Here is a 17,615-nt window from a genome sequence, read left to right on the forward strand (position 1 = left end):
TTTTGTAAACAACAGAGAAGTTTGGATTCAGCTTCGCGCAGGAGTGCGAGGATTGCAGCTAAGAATGTGGCCAATTAAGACTGCTTCTCGTGAGAATCTTTGGGGAGTCTCACATCTGGTCTCAGAGTTAGCTTTCGGTTCTGATTCCCAGAGAACTGCTTCGGCGGGAAAGCTAGACTCTATTTAGGTGTTTTACCCGCGTAGTAACTTCGCGGAGTCAATTCGTCAGCCTACGGAGCGAGTTGTGTCTGGACTGCGCGCTCCGATTCAAGCCTCGCTCCTGCTCAAGCCTTGCCTTGCTATCCAGCCTTCGCCTTGCTACCCAGCCTTGTCTATCCACGGACTTTGCCTTGTTTCCCAGGATCAATCCTTGCCTTGTTCCACGGATTTTATCAAGTTATTCCACGGACCTTGTTCTTGTTCTTAGTTACCTTGTTCCACGTTCAAGCCTTGTTTCAAGTATCAAGTTATTTCCTAGCCTCGCTCAAGTTTCATGGACTAAAGGACCTTGTCATCTCCCCTCACTTTGCTTGGCAAAGTGAGTGTTTCGGTTATTGGATTACAACTTTGGACCTTAATATTTCTTATTGGACATTGCTTTTTTGGACTAATTCTGACCTTTCCTGAAAGGTCTACTCCTGAACTATTTTCTACACTTGTTTTTATTAACTTTATATATTCCTTCAATAAAGATATTAGATAGATTCTGGCCTCTGTGTATGGTTATTGGTGCTCTGCAGCCTGGGTCTTGACAAATTCTAAAGGAGTTATCCAAAGTGCCTTGAGTACCTTATATTGAGACAAAGGCAGGATATAAGTAAAACAAATTCATAAATAAATAAAGAGTTCAGCACTTCAGTTACTTCATTTTAAACTATGATAGATTCACTATCCTAACTCCCATCCATTGCTGTCATTTCCCCCTTCTTCCTGTCCTGGGGCTTATTTTCAATACTGCTTCAGTACTGCTTCCTAATTTCCTCTCTGGTCTGGATTATCCTTCAGTTGTGGCGTTCTTCAGATTGACATCCTATATTGTATTCTAAAGTGGCAGATCCCACCTTAATTTCAAATTTTTTATCAATCTGAGCCCCAGCACCATTATACTCTATGTTAGGATTATTTGTGTTTTCAATTATTTATGTTGCACTAGATAGCGTCTAGATCCAGGGGAATAGCGTCTAGATCCAGGGAAGTTATGCTCCCCCTCTATTCTGCCTTGGTCAGACCACACCTGGAATACTGTGTCCAATTTTGGGCACCACAGTTGAAGGGAGATGTTGACAAGCTGGAAAGCGTCCAGAGGAGGGCGACTAAAATGATTAAGGGTCTGGAGAACAAGCCCTATGAGGAGCGGCTTAAAGAGCTGGGCATCTTTAGCCTGCAGAAGAGAAGGCTGAGAGGAGACATGATAGCCATGTACAAATACGTGAAGGGAAGTCATAGGGAAGAGGGAGCAAGCTTGTTTTCTGCTGCCCTGCAGACTAGGACACGGAACAATGGCTTCAAACTGCAGGAAAGGAGATTCCACCTGAACATCAGGAAGAACTTCCTCACTGTGAGAGCTGTTCGACAGTGGAACTCTCTCCCCGGGGCCGTGGTGGAGGCTCCTTCCTTGGAGGCTTTTAAACAGAGGCTGGATGGCCATCTGTCGGGGGTGCTTTGAATGCGATTTCCTGCTTCTTAGCAGGGGGTTGGACTAGATGGCCCATGTGGTCTCTTCCAACTCTACTATTCTATGATTCTATGATTCTATAACCCATTTCCCTGTAATGATTATATGAATGTTTGACACTCTGAGAAATGATATAAAGGCATCATAAGCACATATCACCATGTATACATAGGGCATTAATCCTGGGTCAACCAGGATTCCTCTTCACATGGAAGACTCCTGTATGTGTTCCTTAGTAAGTACATAAGAATCCCTTCAACCAACAGCCAAATACACATTCACTGGAAGCTATAGAGGAAATGGCTATCACTGGTGTGAGGCAAAGTAGCCCAGTGTTATAACCTCCTGATATGCTCTTTCTGTGCAGACAACCAAGCCTTGACTTTCACTTTAACGGATTCCCACAGCTGTAATTCCAGTGCTATCCAGCAAGTAGGCTGAGTCAATGAGTTTCCACTGGCTGGCTGACATCTCAAACAAATAATGGGTTGTCATCAACTAGTAGGCAGGTTAACCAATGCTTGGACCTGGACCTGGACCTGGACCTGGACCTAGACATAGGCCACTGCTGAAGGCCAAGACTATTTAGCTATACACAATTAAGGTTTATCGTCTTCCGTTCCAATATAACATGGTCTGTGTTCATTCTAACTAAATGCAAACCCCCACACTCATTGTTGTGCCTGCAATTTTAAATCAATATAGTTTATGTTTATAAAATATTTCACCAGGTGACTGGATCACAGATTTCATTTAATATTTTCTTTCGGGTGCTTATTAGATTTACTCAGTATGAAGTCAGTGAAATGAAAGGGTATACTAGCTTTTAATTTAATAACAATGGCGGGTCAATTAAAAATAAAAAAGTATTAAGTTAGGTTAATAATGGTGTGAGCACAAATGGGAGCAATCTCAATGAAGAACGAAAAGTCTGTTGGGATGGTTTTTCTAATTCCTAATTGTCTCAAGCGAAGCAAATGATGAAATTAACTAAAACTAAAGTCACCAGAACTTTTGAAATAAACACTTTTAATTTGATCCTTTAATAAGAACTAGTATCTATCTAATAAGCACCCTTGCCTCAGCATACATGATGAGCAAAATCTAGCCAAATGTTAATTTTAGTCTATTTACAATGCTACCATTTCATCCAAAATATGCATTTCCAAATGTTAAAATGTCATTTCCATTATCCACAACTACAAATCAAGACTAAGCACATATTTCATTGCAGTGTTTTGTCTGGCTGTACCAACATGCTGGTTGCAAGGGCACTGATTTACAAAATAGAGAAATTACTTTGTAAATGAATAGCCTGTAGCTTTCAAAGCACAGTTCTAAGCATAATGAAGTATTATTTTGGCTGAAGGTAAGAATTTCTTTTTCGTGATATAGGAAACCAATATAAAACAGATTACATCTTGATGTATAATAACTTTTTCAACACTATTTTATTGTTCCCATACATTTTACTGGCAAAGCAAATTTGGAGTGATTTTTCTAATATAGCTAATAAAGTGTAGAATGGCACCTTGAAGCATTCCTATGAATTTCTAGGCCAAGTTCATCCCTGATGTAATTGCACTTCTTTCAAATTGCAACAGTATATTTGCTCACCCATTTCCTCTTTTAATAAGTTTTAATAAAAACTTATACTGATAATTGTAAACAGTATAAGCAAGAATACATTGTTTTTGGTGCTAGACAAAATTATATTTTAAAATCTGATAGCATATCAGTTAAATGACTGGCCCCCTCTACACTGTTATATAATTCAGATTATCAAAACAGATAATCCACATTATCTGCTTTGAACTGAATTATATGAGTCTACACTGTCATATAATCTAGTTGAAAGAAGATAATCTGGATATCATATGGCTGCGTAGAAGGGGCCTCTGTCAAATTCATGATGGTGTCACTTCAAAAACAGTTTGCCATCATCTGTTTGCTTCTGAGCTGTTAACACATAGTTCATGCTCTTGTGCATTTTTCTCACAAAACTTGAGAAGTAGCTCAAAAACAATGAATTAATGACTTGAGCCAGGGCAATGTATTTTCATCATGAAGTGCAGGCACAAGCATCCTGACTAAATGGGAAATTGAATATTCAGGGAAATGTGTGTGATAATTCAGCCCTATCCTTTCTATTATTTTGATAATTTGTGTCTCTTCTTTCATCTTAAGTTCAGAAGAATTGTTTTGCTGTCTTTTCTCTAGTCTGGTGTTAGAAAGGATACCTTGGAAGGAACACTCAGGATTAGATCCTCAGATAGTCCTCTTCTGTTTCTAGTTAGAGAAGCAAGACTTGTATAATTTTCTCTGCACCCCCTCCCCTCCAGTCCAGTCCAGTCCCCTGGGATGGGCTCTCTATATCCACATTGACCCCTTAGTTCCAACCTTTGCCCTTTTACTCCTAAAATTGCTCCTTTGGTCTGGTACTCAGACCTCAAAGTGATTGTTACAGTTGGCAAGTGGCTGCATTGATTAGAGTTGGACTAGATGCCCATTTGGTCTCTTACAACTCTACTATTCTCACAGTGAGAATAAAGTTGCAGTCTAACTCCATAATTCTGTATTTTGGGGTCCTAACTAATGCTATCCAAATCTACACATGGATTGAAGCTTTGATTTGTTTTAAAGAGTTATAACCAATTTTAACAGTCTTCTTTTAACTTGTCAAATTGTTTAGCATGTTTTTGGTCTGTTTATGTTTTTTACTGTTTTATATTATTTGAATTGGTTAAACTGATTTTATCATATGCCACTCTAAGATCACATAATATAGGAAAGGATGTAAATCTATATCTATATCCATCCATAATAAAAGTGAAAACCCATATGTGTGTATGTGGTATGGGTGTCTGTTCATACAGACAGCCTCCGGCCTCCACAAACAGGCTACAGTTCCCAGTGCTAAGGAGCCACCAAGTCACTCTTTTTCACTGACATTGCGGTTACAGCGAGCTCCATCAACATGTATCCTAACCCCTGCCAATGTCTTTCCCAAACACTACGGTCCACCACCCAAGGAATGCTTTCATTCGGGGACCATTTCATCCTAGATTTTGCATTGTCCTCCACCACAGGCAGGCATCCCAGGGTTCTCCATTGGTGTGAAATTTCATGACCCCACCCACTGCCCTTCCCTTTCAAATCTGGCTGCAGAACAAACATAGCACAACTACACTTCCTGGAGGAGTTTGGGGGATTGACTCCCCATGGTGGAAGTTGTAGTTCACCCTGCATCAAGTCAGAGCACTGTGACTCCTACTGGGGAATGTAGAGAAGTTGTAGTTCACCTACACCCAGAATGCTATGAACCCAAACAATGATGGGTCTGGGCCAAACTTGCCATGCATACCCCGATATGCCCAGATTTGAATGCTGTTAGGTTTGGAGGGGAATTGGCCTGGAGATTTGGGAGTAGTAGGTACTGGGATTTATCCCACCGATGATGGACCAGGACCAAACTTGGCACACAGAGCCCCCGTAACCAAAAGAGTATATTGGACAAGTTTGGGGGAAATTGAGTTATAGTTCACCTGCCTCCAGAGAAACAGTGACTCCCACCGACAACGGACCGGGACCAAACTTTGCACAGAGAAGCCTCATGACCAACTGAACATACTGCAGGGGTTTGTAGGAATGGGCCTTGATTTTGGGAGATGTAATTCACTCGCATCCAAAAGGCACTGAACCCAGCCAACGACAGATCTGGATCAAACTTGGCACACAGACTCAACATAGCCTGCTGTGGATACTGACAGGTATTTCGGGACAATTGCCCCGGGAATCTGGGAGTTGTAGTAGTTCACCCCCATCTAAAGAGCACTGCAACCAGGCGATGACCAGCCAACGACAGATTTGGACCACATTTGGTACACAGACCCAAAATGGACAACTTTGAATACTGGCAGGGTTTGACCCACGATTCTGGGAATTGTAGTTCACCCACTGAGAATACCTAACAAACAAAGACAAATCATGCCTTTATCAAATAACCCGGGCATCACCGTGTTCCCAAGCTAGTATTTTAATAAACAAAGAAAGGAGGGGGAAAGATGATCAGAGTGAGAGCAGAAGCCTGCCCTTATGCCAGAAAGATAGGAAGAAACAAGCCTCCCTAATGACAGCCACAAGGCACATTATTTTAATGGACAGCAGGGTTGAAGCAGCTGTATTTTTTAAAACTTGCAATCCTATCAGTTTCCTGGGAAATCAATTGGCTTTAAAGTGGAAATATATAGGATTGCACTGTAAAGTGAATTTATCTTGCTTCTGCTATGGCTTATATTTTTAGCTGAATGCTTTTTAAATTAAATGTTATCGGATGGTCCATGGATAAGCCTTCTTGATTTAAGGCCTTGATTGAAGGATTTGAAAGAAACAAACTTCAATGCTATATTGTTATGGTAATTATTATGCACCTATATTAATTTTCCAGCTTTGTATTTTGCATCATGTTTGAGAAAGGCAACATACTGAAGAACACTGGTGAACACCAAATGTGCAAGTGTGCATTAGTTATAACAATTTACTAATCAGGTGGCATTGTGCAACTTTTGGTGTACCATCTTCTTCAGATAGCTTCAGCAACTTCAATTGCTAGGAAGATGACTGTCAAACCAAGTCTATACCAAGGCAGGCTGAAAGTTTATTTGGACTGGCAGAAGAAATGGAGTACTGACATTTCCATGGAAAGGACACCATAGAAGGTTAGTGTAATTGTCATGGTACTGCCAATGGTAGGACCCAATTTGGAGCATTCTGGGACATGAGTGGGCATGCTCCAGATGCCAAAAGGCCACATCATCACATTTTGGCTCCTTCAAAGTCCCAGAGAGCCATGCCAACATAGTCACCATTTTGCTGACCGAAAGGGATAATAATCACTTCGATGAAGTGTGACAATCAAAGAAATGTTTATCATGGCTGGTTACCTATCTAGTTGTTTTGGAAGAAAGTGACTCTTTCAGGATAGAGAACCTATTAAAATCTTGAAACAGCCCCACAAAGGGAGTTTTAAGCTTTAAGATGCCTTTCTTCAGCCATAACACAACTTTTTGGGTGATAAAAAATAAGAAGTACGAAGGATATTTCCATTCCTGAGCAGTTATCCAAGGTTTAAAACAGAAATTCCCTCTGTTCATTTCTATACCTGTGAAAGTTATTAGTCAAACTAATCTTGGCATCTCACTCATTTTTAAACTAGTTAAATAAAATAGTGATAAAACATAGCAGAAATCCTTAGGTTTCACTACAGTTCTCACTTCTACATAATGGTTCCAAGTCTGAAATAAAACAAAAATAGAGTTGGCTAAGGCTATAAATTACTTGTTTGAACAACCCCATGATATACAGGAAATTCATCTGTGGACCTGTACTTTCAATCTTCAGTTGAAGATTGCTATTGAATGTGTTTTGTGCTAGAATCTGATGGTTTTGGAATTCAAAGAACTCTTTAAGACCAATTAGGAATGGAAGAAAGTAGTTGTCTTGCTATGTCCACTCAATACTATACAATTTATGTAAATAAACTATTCCAGGATATTGTTTTCATCTGGAGTCATTCTACTTGGAGGAGAATATGGAGGAGATGATAGAAACAAAAGTATATTTCAACAGGTAAGATGAGACCAACGACAATGTTGTCCTCTCCCAAAATTCGTTGTCTTGCTTACATCAGAGATCAATTCTTTGAACCATTAAAATTAATGGCCCATCTGAATTGGTGCCTATCTTGTCCCAAAGGTCCCCTTACAAGACATTGGCCCCTCAAGGTCAAGCCCTGTCTGCAAGCCTTGATTTTAAAATCCCTTTCCAACTATTCTAATTCTTTACATGGAAAATGAAGACTTAGCAGACTGTATCTCAGTAAATCTACTAATTGCAATTGCTATCAGTTCTATAATCTTAACCCTCCATGTTAACTTACTCCTGAGAAGACATGAGTAACAAGGCTAATTCAATACCTGTTTTAAAAAGTTTGAAGTCTCCCGTATTTTCTCAGGGCCCAATTAAACAACCACATATTTTCTAAGATGTGTTAAGCAATTCCCATGCTGCACAGTCTCAGAATCAGATACAACCCATTTCTTATCTTCAAGGATATTTTCTGTTGGTAAATATCTCTTATGTTCTCTATATCTGCAGTAGGGGAGGAAACCAGAGTTTGCCTAAGCAAAGTCAGAACAGCTGTGAATCATTGCATCCAAATTGACAAATTTGTCCAAGGTGAAAAACAGATGTTTCTCAAATTTATTTCCTCTTTCCTTGTGACAATGAGGTAAACCTCAACGCTAGAATCAGATTTTCAGTCCAGATGGCCCATCACCATGGGAATGGTGGCCAAGTGCCCATTTTACATGGAAGAAGAAAAAGAGAGAGAGAGAGAGGGGGGGAAGGAGGGAGAGGGAGGGAGAGACGAAAAACAACATAAAGCATTCATTGCAACAGATCTTCTTACATGTGAATTTGAACATGTGGGCTCAGCAGAGCTTTGACAAAGACATTCAGTAATATGGAAACATATGCTGCTATATGTTTCAGTAAGAAATGTCTTCTTTTTTAAAAAAAAAAAAAGTTAAGCAGAAGCAATAGGGGAAAGGCACAGATGGACTGATCTCATGCTTATTACTAAAAGCTGTACATGCCATAAAAATAATGAACAGGCCTGTTTTGCTGCACTTACATTAGAAGCACAAATGCCAGGTCACACTCCGCTTTGTCTCAGTGCTTGCAGACTCCATCCCACCCTCCAAATACAATGATTTTCCTATCATCCTGCCTTTCAGCCAAATGAGGCAATTTGATATGAGTCCAATCAGTCCAGTCCAAGTTCAGCTTATTGGTGTCTGACATGGGATTCAGGGGTGTTTACTTTTCTTTTTTATTCAGTGGAATTTTTGACAAAGACATTTCATTTTGTCCATCTGTAGATTAAAACTATAAAAAATTGGCAAGAAGAAAGATATTCTTAAAATAAATATGTAAATAAATAAAATCTAGGTAATGGATCTGGCCTTGTGGAACCTAAACTACAATCATACCATTTCCATCATTACAGAACTAAGGATGTGGATTTTTGCTCATTACATTCTTATGAGAATGAAAAATTTGAAAAGTTTCTTTCACTTGGGTGTATTTTTAAATGATTTCCCACATTTTAGAGCCATTTTGCCAAAAAAAATTCCCAAAAGTCTTCTGAGTAAAATATATTCAGGGGGAAATGCATTTTTAATAAAATAAACCTGTGCTTTGTGCATTTCTTGCTGTTTTAGAAGTAGATGAAAAACATGCTGGTTTTTTTGTTTAGGGACAATAAAATCTCATAACTGTTCAAAATATTTTCTCTAAATGATGTTCTGAGTTATTCACGAATGTTCTTTACATCTATCTACACAACCCAGGAAATGTAGGAGCTAATGATCTGTCCACATTCCATATATAGAAGAAAACTGCTGTTTGATTGTAGATTGAATAAAGGAGAGGAAACTGTCCTCTATTGCATTGCTTCTTAAACTGTGGGTCCCAAACCCAAATGTGGTCCTCTTAGCTCAATGTCGGGGTCCTGAAGAATTTGGCAACAGTAAAAGTTTTCAGAATATCACCTAGTGGCTGTCTATTTACACAAATCTGTTGTGCAATGTTCACAGTAAACTCTGCAAAAGATACTTCAGCTGTACTTCACAAAAAGAAAATCAACCTGTTTAGCAAGCCTGGCAAATGCTGATTATTATCAGTAAATGCTTGTTTTTTTTTATACCTATTTTATATACCTATATACCAGAGTTTACATTAACGTCTCTCAGGCTGAAAGGGATTGCAAGTGGAAAAGTTTCTCTCACTTTTGGCATTATTAGTTTTCTCTTCTTCTTCTTCTAGATCATCTTCCTCTTCTACTGTCTCCTTCTCGGCCAGTTTTCTATCTTGCATATTAGCTTGTTTACCTTTTCCATGTGTCTTGTAACTTTTTGTCGATTGCGTGTGTGATTTCTCTTTTATATGTGCTGTGTAGAAGGCTCTAGCCTTCTCCTCAGTATTGAGCCAGTGTCTTGTATCGTTAAGAGTCACTGTAATACCCTCTGTTTTCTCCCACCTAAATTTGATCTTTCTTTTAATCAGTTCTTCAGTCAGGAAATTATACTTTCTACGTCTGGCCAGGCTTTGCTGCGAGACTTCTTTCATGATAATCACCCTTTTATCTTTGTAGAAGATCGATCTTTTTGCATTTTCTCTTAGAATTTCATCTCTTATGCATTTCCTACCAAAAGTTATTATCACATCTCTTGTTTTGTTTCTCTTAGAGTAACCTGTATTAATTCGGTATACTCTATCCAAATTTTGATCAATCTCCTCCGTACTGGTGTTCATCAATTCTGCTAATATATCTGTTATTATTTGTTTTAAATTTTCCTTTGCTGTCTCTTCTAAATTCCTGAATCTTAATTGATATACTAATTCTCTTTTTTCTATCATTTCCATTTGTAACTGGGATTTTTGATTCAGATTTTCAAATTTCTCAACCCTGAACTCCAACTTGTCATGCAATTTAATCATTTTTTGATTTTCCTTCTTCACGTTTTCTAAGTCTTCTTTTATCGATTTCATTTCCTCTTTTAACTCTTGTTTAAAACTTTGAATTTCTTCATGTAAGGCCTGAAATTGCGTGTCTTGTCTGAGTGCTATTTTTTGCATCTCAAGTAGAATCTCTTTGAACCCGATCTCCTCTGGAAGTGAGTCTCTCTTAGTCTGAAGTCTTGAGGTTTGTAAAGGCTTTCCCTTTGAACCTTGCATTTTCAGTCTCTTTTCTTTTATTTTCAATAGACCTTCCTTTTACTCTTAAGTAATTCTATGGGTCCTTTAGATTATATCTGACAATCAATTCAGTATAACCGATATTTTATTATTATTGGGGGGTTATCCAGATAGCAGTAATTGATAAATATCAGGACATAAATTGATTATAGGATTTAATGTAGAATTGTATGTGTATTGATTATAGATTAGTTTTTGATAATCAGTTTTAAAAGATTTTTTTTATTTAATTTGGGGGGGGGTGATTTGCTTTGCTCAGAACTTTACAAGGTTGCACTCTTCAAAGGGGTAGAGGTGACTTATTTCATCAGCTTGCTCTTCCCTTTATACCTCTAGTAGCACTCCATAGCTCTAAGTTTCACCTTTGTCTCATCCCTCGCTGACCTCTTCCTGTTTTCCCAAGCACACTGCCATCGTCGCTCCTCTCTGTCGTCCTTTCTCTCTCCCGCTCTCTCCATTTGGCTCCCGAGGCCTCCGCAATCTTCCTCTTTTACTCACCCTTCCAAACTCATCCCATCCAGCTTCTCCGTCTTTTCCTCGTCTCCCTTCCTCCTTTTTTCACTCATATAATCCCAGTCCTCCAGCCCTCTTCTGCATCCGCAAGCTTCCTGTTTTTCTGTCCTCCCCTCTTGCTGCATCCACTGGCTTCCTGTTTTTCTAGCCACCCCTCTCGTTGCGCCAGTTGTTTATAAAGACAGAGCTTCTAGACAAAACAAAGAAGATTCCAAGGACACTACAATGGCGATTCACGGGTGTGAGATTGATCCGCAGCTTCTTGCGGTGGGTGTCTCTCCCTTTTGCTTTCCACCTTCCTCTCCTCTCCTCCTCTTCACTGCCCACCGCTCTCCTTACCTCCGGTTTGCAAATATCTTCTCCTCTTGAAATCCGACACGTGTCCTTGCTTCTTTAAGGCTGACAGCAAAACCGGGTTTTTCCCTCCGAGGTCAATGTTTTGATTGTGATGCCTCCTTTCCTTTAGAAGGATTCTTCCTGAATGCTTATGCTGGTAGCAAGTGGCTCTGAAGGGAGCCTGTCGGCTCCTGTGCCTAGGGTCCAAGCTGCCCCTCTTTGCACGCTGTTGCCGGGCGTCTTGGGGACGTCTCCTTGAGGGAGGCGCCCCAGTCGTGCGGTGAGGGTCGCACCTCCTGGGCCTCGATCCGCCACATAGAGGAGGGGGAAAACACCACCCTAGCTCAGTATCCTGGCTGCCTCTCAGAGCTCCAAAGAGGCACGTCAGCCATCCTGCAGCCACCAACCGGAAGTCTGCATAAACATTTTTCATACAAAATAAGTCTTGTTCTGTGAAAATCCTCATCTGTCTAAGGTTCTCCTTGTCAGTGCTTTTCATTTTCCAATCCTTGGGAAACCCATTTGTGACCATTGTTTGAATATTCTCAATGTCCGCTCCATCCCTACACAAACGGTCAATTTAGCTCTATTCCTGAGCAAAGGATAGTGGCCAAGAGGATAAGCATTCAGGGAGCCTAATGGATCAGCTGTGTCTTTGATTTGATTAGTCCAAAAGAGAATATTGGGATGTGATCTCTCATCCCTCCAGTCTTCTGTGTCTCTTCCTCCAATGCAGACCCCCATAAATCACACCAGCTTCTTCCTCATAATTGTTGATTAGGTTGTGCATTCAGAATTCACTGCATAATTGCATAACTAGGATTCCGGCTCTCACTGTTAGTTAGGCTGGATCTACACTAACCGGTTATGCCCTTACTGATCTGGCATGGTCTATGTAAGATCATCCCTGTTGTAGCCTAGCCTGAGGTTGGGTCTGTTCAACCTGTGATCGTTCCTGCTCCTGACTCTGTGATTGCTCCTGCACCTGACTTGTCAAAGGACTCTGGGTCTGAGCCTGAAATTCCTATCCAGCTACAGTTGGAGGAAACTGCTGTCCCAGGCCAGCCAGAGTTTGGTTTGGAGGATTCTGGGGAAGCACACAATGGTTTCAAACTGGCAGCTTGAACCGCATTCCTTGAAAGAGTCAAGGTTGGACCTTCTTTTGCTAGATGGGTATTCTAGTTGTGATAAGGCTAATGAGCTTGACAGAAAGAAAGTGATTTATCAGCAGAGAAGAGAAAGGGAGGGTTTTTGGCGCAGCCAGAAATTGTTACTGAGAAAAAATAATGAGCAGACTTCCCACGGAAAGAGGCCTTGAGTTTACCCTTAAGAGGAACTGTTTTCTGTGAGAGATTTAGAGGTGATAACTTTGCTAATTGAGAGTGAGATCCCTGCTTTATGCTCCATGTTCCTGTGAACTTCCATGTCAATTCATGCAGCCTTGTGTCTTGAGTCTTCCAGTCTTGCCCTTGCTTTTGGGGATTTTGGGGTATCCAGTTGGTGTTCCAGTTGTTTGCAGATTGGATTCCTGCTCCAGTCAAGATCCTGCCTTGTGTTCCAGCATTGATCCTGTTCCTTGGACTAATCTTAGAGCTTTGTCTCCTGCGTTTCAGTTTGATCCTATGCCTTGGACTAATTTTGATACCTTGTTTGGACTAATTTTGATATCCTGTTTGGACTCTGGTCTTCTGTGTGACTTTTATAGACTCTTGCTTCAAGATTCTCAAGTATTTTGTTCCTAGTGGATTTAAACCTTATTTCATTGACTTTGGACTTTGATTTGCTACTGCTTGCATATAATCTTCAATAAACAGCTTGCTTTATTTATATTCTGGGTCTCCAGTGTGGTTTGGATGTGCCTCCACAGCCTAGGGGTGCAACAATTCCTGGAATGGTTTTCACAGTCACACATGCCTTTGGTTGCTGCAGAGATAAGAGGGAGTCCTGACTACCCAGGAGTGAAATCCAGTTCTGTTCCACTGGATGGCCACTCTTACTGTCTCCTACTGTTCTGGGTGTTGCAGCAGTCTGTGGGTGCGAGATGGGGGGTTTTCTGCGTTGTCACAAATTATTCCTTTTTTATCTGTCTGGATGGACCCTAGGTCCTGCTTAGCTTCAACTTTAAATTGTACACCTATACACTGTACTCTGTGCATCCTTTGAGAAACTGGATTATTATTGCTGCACTAAACAAACAGAAAGTTTTCAATAGAAATGTATGCCTAATGATGGTGGAAAATTGTACAACTGATATAATTCAATTTAATGGCAATTCTCCGCAATACTAGAGAAAGAAAAACAAGGTTATTCTGAAAATGAATAAACATTGAAATGAACATTGTACGCTAAAAATATTCTGCAGATTATGTATGCATATGAATAATAAACACTCTGCTGTACTGTTCTGTTATACTCTAAACAATTCACAATATACAAGAACAGTACTGATTTGAGTAGTGAAAGAGTTATGTGTCGTATTTTATCCCTCTTTATTTTTCCAAGTTCCTGAAACTAAAACAGAGCTCTAGAAGATTTTTTAATGTTATTAAAATCAATGTGCAGAATATTCTCTATATAGAGAGAGATGAGGAGAGATAGCAATTGAAAGCAATGTACAGTACAAACCATAGAAAAATATTGTTTAAGAGATTAATAAAATGCATTTTAAAGAAGCTAGGGAAGATCTAAAACATTTTTCAAAGTATAATCCTAAGCAGTTTAGGCAGCAATTAATCACAATTTCCTTTTTCCTGCTACACGTATTACAAGATTACTGTGCTTGAGAGACTTTAGAGCCATTTCTGTAACACCACATTATCCCTCCTAAGCTCTGAAGTGAGGTTTTTGTATTAGCCCTTAGCTGCAGATTAGCAAGAATCCACTGAATTAAAGTTATAGTCAAGCTGCACCTCCTAGGTCAGGTGGGATTTCTATTCTAGCTTTTGATTCTGTCAAGATCATACACAAAACACCCCCCTCACCTTACCCTTTCCCTCTCACTGCACCTCTAAGTGGCATCTGTCCACTTCAGCTCAGAGATAGGCCAAGACCCTATATCATGTCAACATAGCATTAATATCTTCCTGGAGGTTATGTTATGCTTTCACATTGTGAGATCCCTAAACTGAATACCTCTATAGCTGAATATATTAAAAACTGTGAATGTGCAAACTGTCACTTCACTGTGCAATGAACAATGACAGTATGCAATGCTTTAGAGCCAAAGTGCATTAACACACCACTCCTAGTGGTGCAACAATGCTGCATGTGAAACTCTACTCCTGCCACCATCTCCTGGATGCATTTATAATCATACCTCCATATTTGCAGTTTTCATTTTGTGCATTTGATCATTCACAGTTTTTATTTAAAATGTTCTTTCTAGGAATCTCTTGGTCCTTCATTAAAACTTTATGATCAAGTTCTTCTAATCATGTCAAAGAGTTTGTAATTTCTAGAGATAAAGTCGTCCACTGCAATTCTATGGCCAACTTCCAGTGGAACTTGACTATAGAGTCATACTGGAAGAACTGGAAAATCCTAAAGAGTGTTCTCTTAGGTAAGAAAATAACTATTTATTTATTCATATTTTTTCACATTAATGGGGGTCCTATGCCCCTAACCCCAGTAAATGTGGTGGGCTGACTGTATTCTATATTGACCAAAAAAATCACTCCATATACATAGTACAGTTTACAGTTTGCATGTGTCACCAACAGGATCCTGGCTACAGCATTACTCTTTTTGCAACCATCTCTTATTGCTAACATCTCCAGAAATTTCTGCTGGTAACATCTTCATTATGAGGAGCATCTTGTGATTAAAGTGAACTGCATCACGCCTCTTGGCCCAGTTCTTTATTTTGCATCATGGTCTTGCTCTGTACCTGATCAGGGAAGGGGAAACATATCTTATATGGAACATGCTACAAAAGACATACCTCCATTTTCCCACTAGTTTGATGCAAAAAGGAAAGAAAAAAATCCAGAAGAGTAGAGATTTAGTGGTGAAGGATGCCAGTACTTCTTCTCCAACTTGGATTTTGATTTGAACCAGGGAAGAGCTGTGTGATTTGTAAAATTCGCTTCTCTTTTGCGGCAGGCATTTATGGGTCTCCAAAGTTATTCCCTAAGCTGAACATAGGAGAACTTTGTCAGCATCTATATAAAGAAGTCTAAAACTAAATTTCCCAGTGGGCCTATATATGATCATAAGCATTCAATAAGACAATGCTATGGTTTAGTCATCTTGAGAGAGTTTACAGCCTCAATATTGTGATTGCCTAAATTGTGTATTACTTTTTAATTTCCAGTTGCTCCTAACAATCATTCTGTAAGTTCTCATGAAGATCTTTCAATAATAAAATGATCATAGAGATATTTGTTACAGGTGTTCACAGTGGCTCTTACTTCTAAATTTATTCTATCAATAAAGAAAAATAGTATGTATGAATTCAGGATTGGATATAAGAGAAATGTGTATCCCATGTTATAATATTAGGAAATACCAGTGTTAACTTTGGTGTTTTCTACAGAAGACACATACATGCAGGAAAAGAACTTACATTTCTATATATGTTAAAAGAAACCTCAGTGGAAGCCAGGTTATTTCTTAGATTTTCTTATTTATTTAAATATATTCATGAATATACTGTTTGCATACAGTAAAAAATACAATTACATTCCAAGGCTCCTACAGTACTTAGATGCTGTTATTGTTGCAGTTTTTCAATTAATCAAACATAATGAAAATTACATTTGGCTACTTTTTAAATACCACTATTCTGTGGTACTAAACACTATTCTTTTGTACCTCACTGTTACCTCAACATATATCTATATATATAAAAGACTGATGGCATCACGGCGATGCACAAAACAGCAAATCTACAGGTCCCCCAACCTCCAAATTTGACCACACAACCCATCATCCACGGCTCCAGTAAGATACAACACATTTATATGACAAACACAATCACGGGGCACAAACGGCCAAAAACTGCAACAGGCGATGTGCGCCTGTGCGCACCCCCCTCATCCCTTCCCGCGCGCGCGCACACACCGCACACACCTTGCCTCAGAGCTGAAGGAAGGAAGGCAGGAAGGCCGATTCCTTGGTGGGCGCGGGATGGAGGAGGCCGCGCTGGGAGGTGCGGGCCTCACGTCGCTCTCTGCCCTCTCCCCCTCAATCTCCCCCCCCTCAGGGCCCAGGGAGGGCCCCGGTCGTCGTTCTGGCCCCCTCCTCCCGCCCCTCTCCCCTCCCCTCAGCGCGAGGAAGGCCCCGCGGAGCCCCCGCCTCACCCTCTCTCCTCCTCCTCCCTTCTCGGTTCTTCTCGGAGGTCTTCAAGCTCTTCAAGGTGAGGGGGGAAGAGGGGGGCATGGCCCTCGAGCAGGCCTGGACCTCCCCTCGAGTTGTTTGGGGCGCCAACCCCCGCCCTTCCCGGCCTCAGGACCCTTCCTTTTCCCCCTCACCCGGTTAAACGGCTGATGGGGGGAAAAGTCAAGAGCCTCAGGCCAGGAAGGGTGGAAGTTGGCGCCCAAAACAAGTCAAGGAAAGGCCCCAGTTGGCCCAGGCTGAGCTTCCCCCTTTTCTGTTGTTGTTATTGTTGTTGTTGTTCTCACCTACAAATTAGAACCCCTCCAATGCCTCAGAAGCCCCCTTTATCCCCTCTCAAACCCTATCGCCCTCACCTTTCCCTTCCCTGTAATAATTATTAATATAATAATAACTGGCCATCAGTTAAGAATGTAATAATCACCAATAATAATACTAATTTATTATTATTATAATACTGATAATCATTCGAGAACATAATAATTCATAATAATAGTCAGTTCTTATTATTATAACACTGACAATCATTCAACAATGTATTAACAAATCGTAATAATAGAAAATTATTATTATTATTATTATTATAGTGATAATCATTCACAAATTAATAATTATTATTATAACATTGATAATCATTCAACAATATAATAACTAATAATAAATAGTAAGTTATTATTTTTATCACAATGATAATCATTCAAGACTATAATAATAATTATTATTATAACAGAAGGCGCCTCATATAATCCACTTCTAAACAAATAATATCACATTATAAATATACACTAGAACCTCACTTATCCAACATAAACAAGCCGGCAGAACGTTGCATAAGTAAATATGTTGGATAATAAGAAGGGATTCAGGAAAACCAATTAGGTAATCGAATTAGGTAATCATTATACAAATTAAACACCAAAACATCATGTTATACAAC

General features: G+C 39.8%; 1 protein-coding gene across 1 annotated transcript; it reads right to left on the reverse strand.

The window, feature by feature from the left end:
* Nucleotides 1-752: 752 nt before the first annotated feature.
* Nucleotides 753-12,227, reverse strand: LOC134296698 (uncharacterized). The gene is made up of 2 exons (XM_062972235.1): nt 8,370-12,227; nt 753-789 (listed from the first exon to the last, which is right to left on the reverse strand). Exon 1 carries the CDS (start codon nt 10,472-10,474, stop codon nt 9,476-9,478), a length of 999 nt encoding a protein of 332 aa, XP_062828305.1. The 5' UTR covers nt 10,475-12,227; the 3' UTR covers nt 753-789; nt 8,370-9,475.
* Between the last annotated feature and the right edge of the window lie 5,388 nt (nt 12,228-17,615).

This window comes from Anolis carolinensis, chromosome 2 (genome assembly GCF_035594765.1).
Source record: "Anolis carolinensis isolate JA03-04 chromosome 2, rAnoCar3.1.pri, whole genome shotgun sequence".
Lineage (NCBI taxonomy): Eukaryota > Metazoa > Chordata > Lepidosauria > Squamata > Dactyloidae > Anolis > Anolis carolinensis.

Coding starts and splice junctions, on each gene's coding strand:
- LOC134296698 (XM_062972235.1), bottom strand. CDS start 10,474: ATGCAAGGTTCAAAGGGAAAGCCTTTACAAACCTCAAGACTTCAGACT.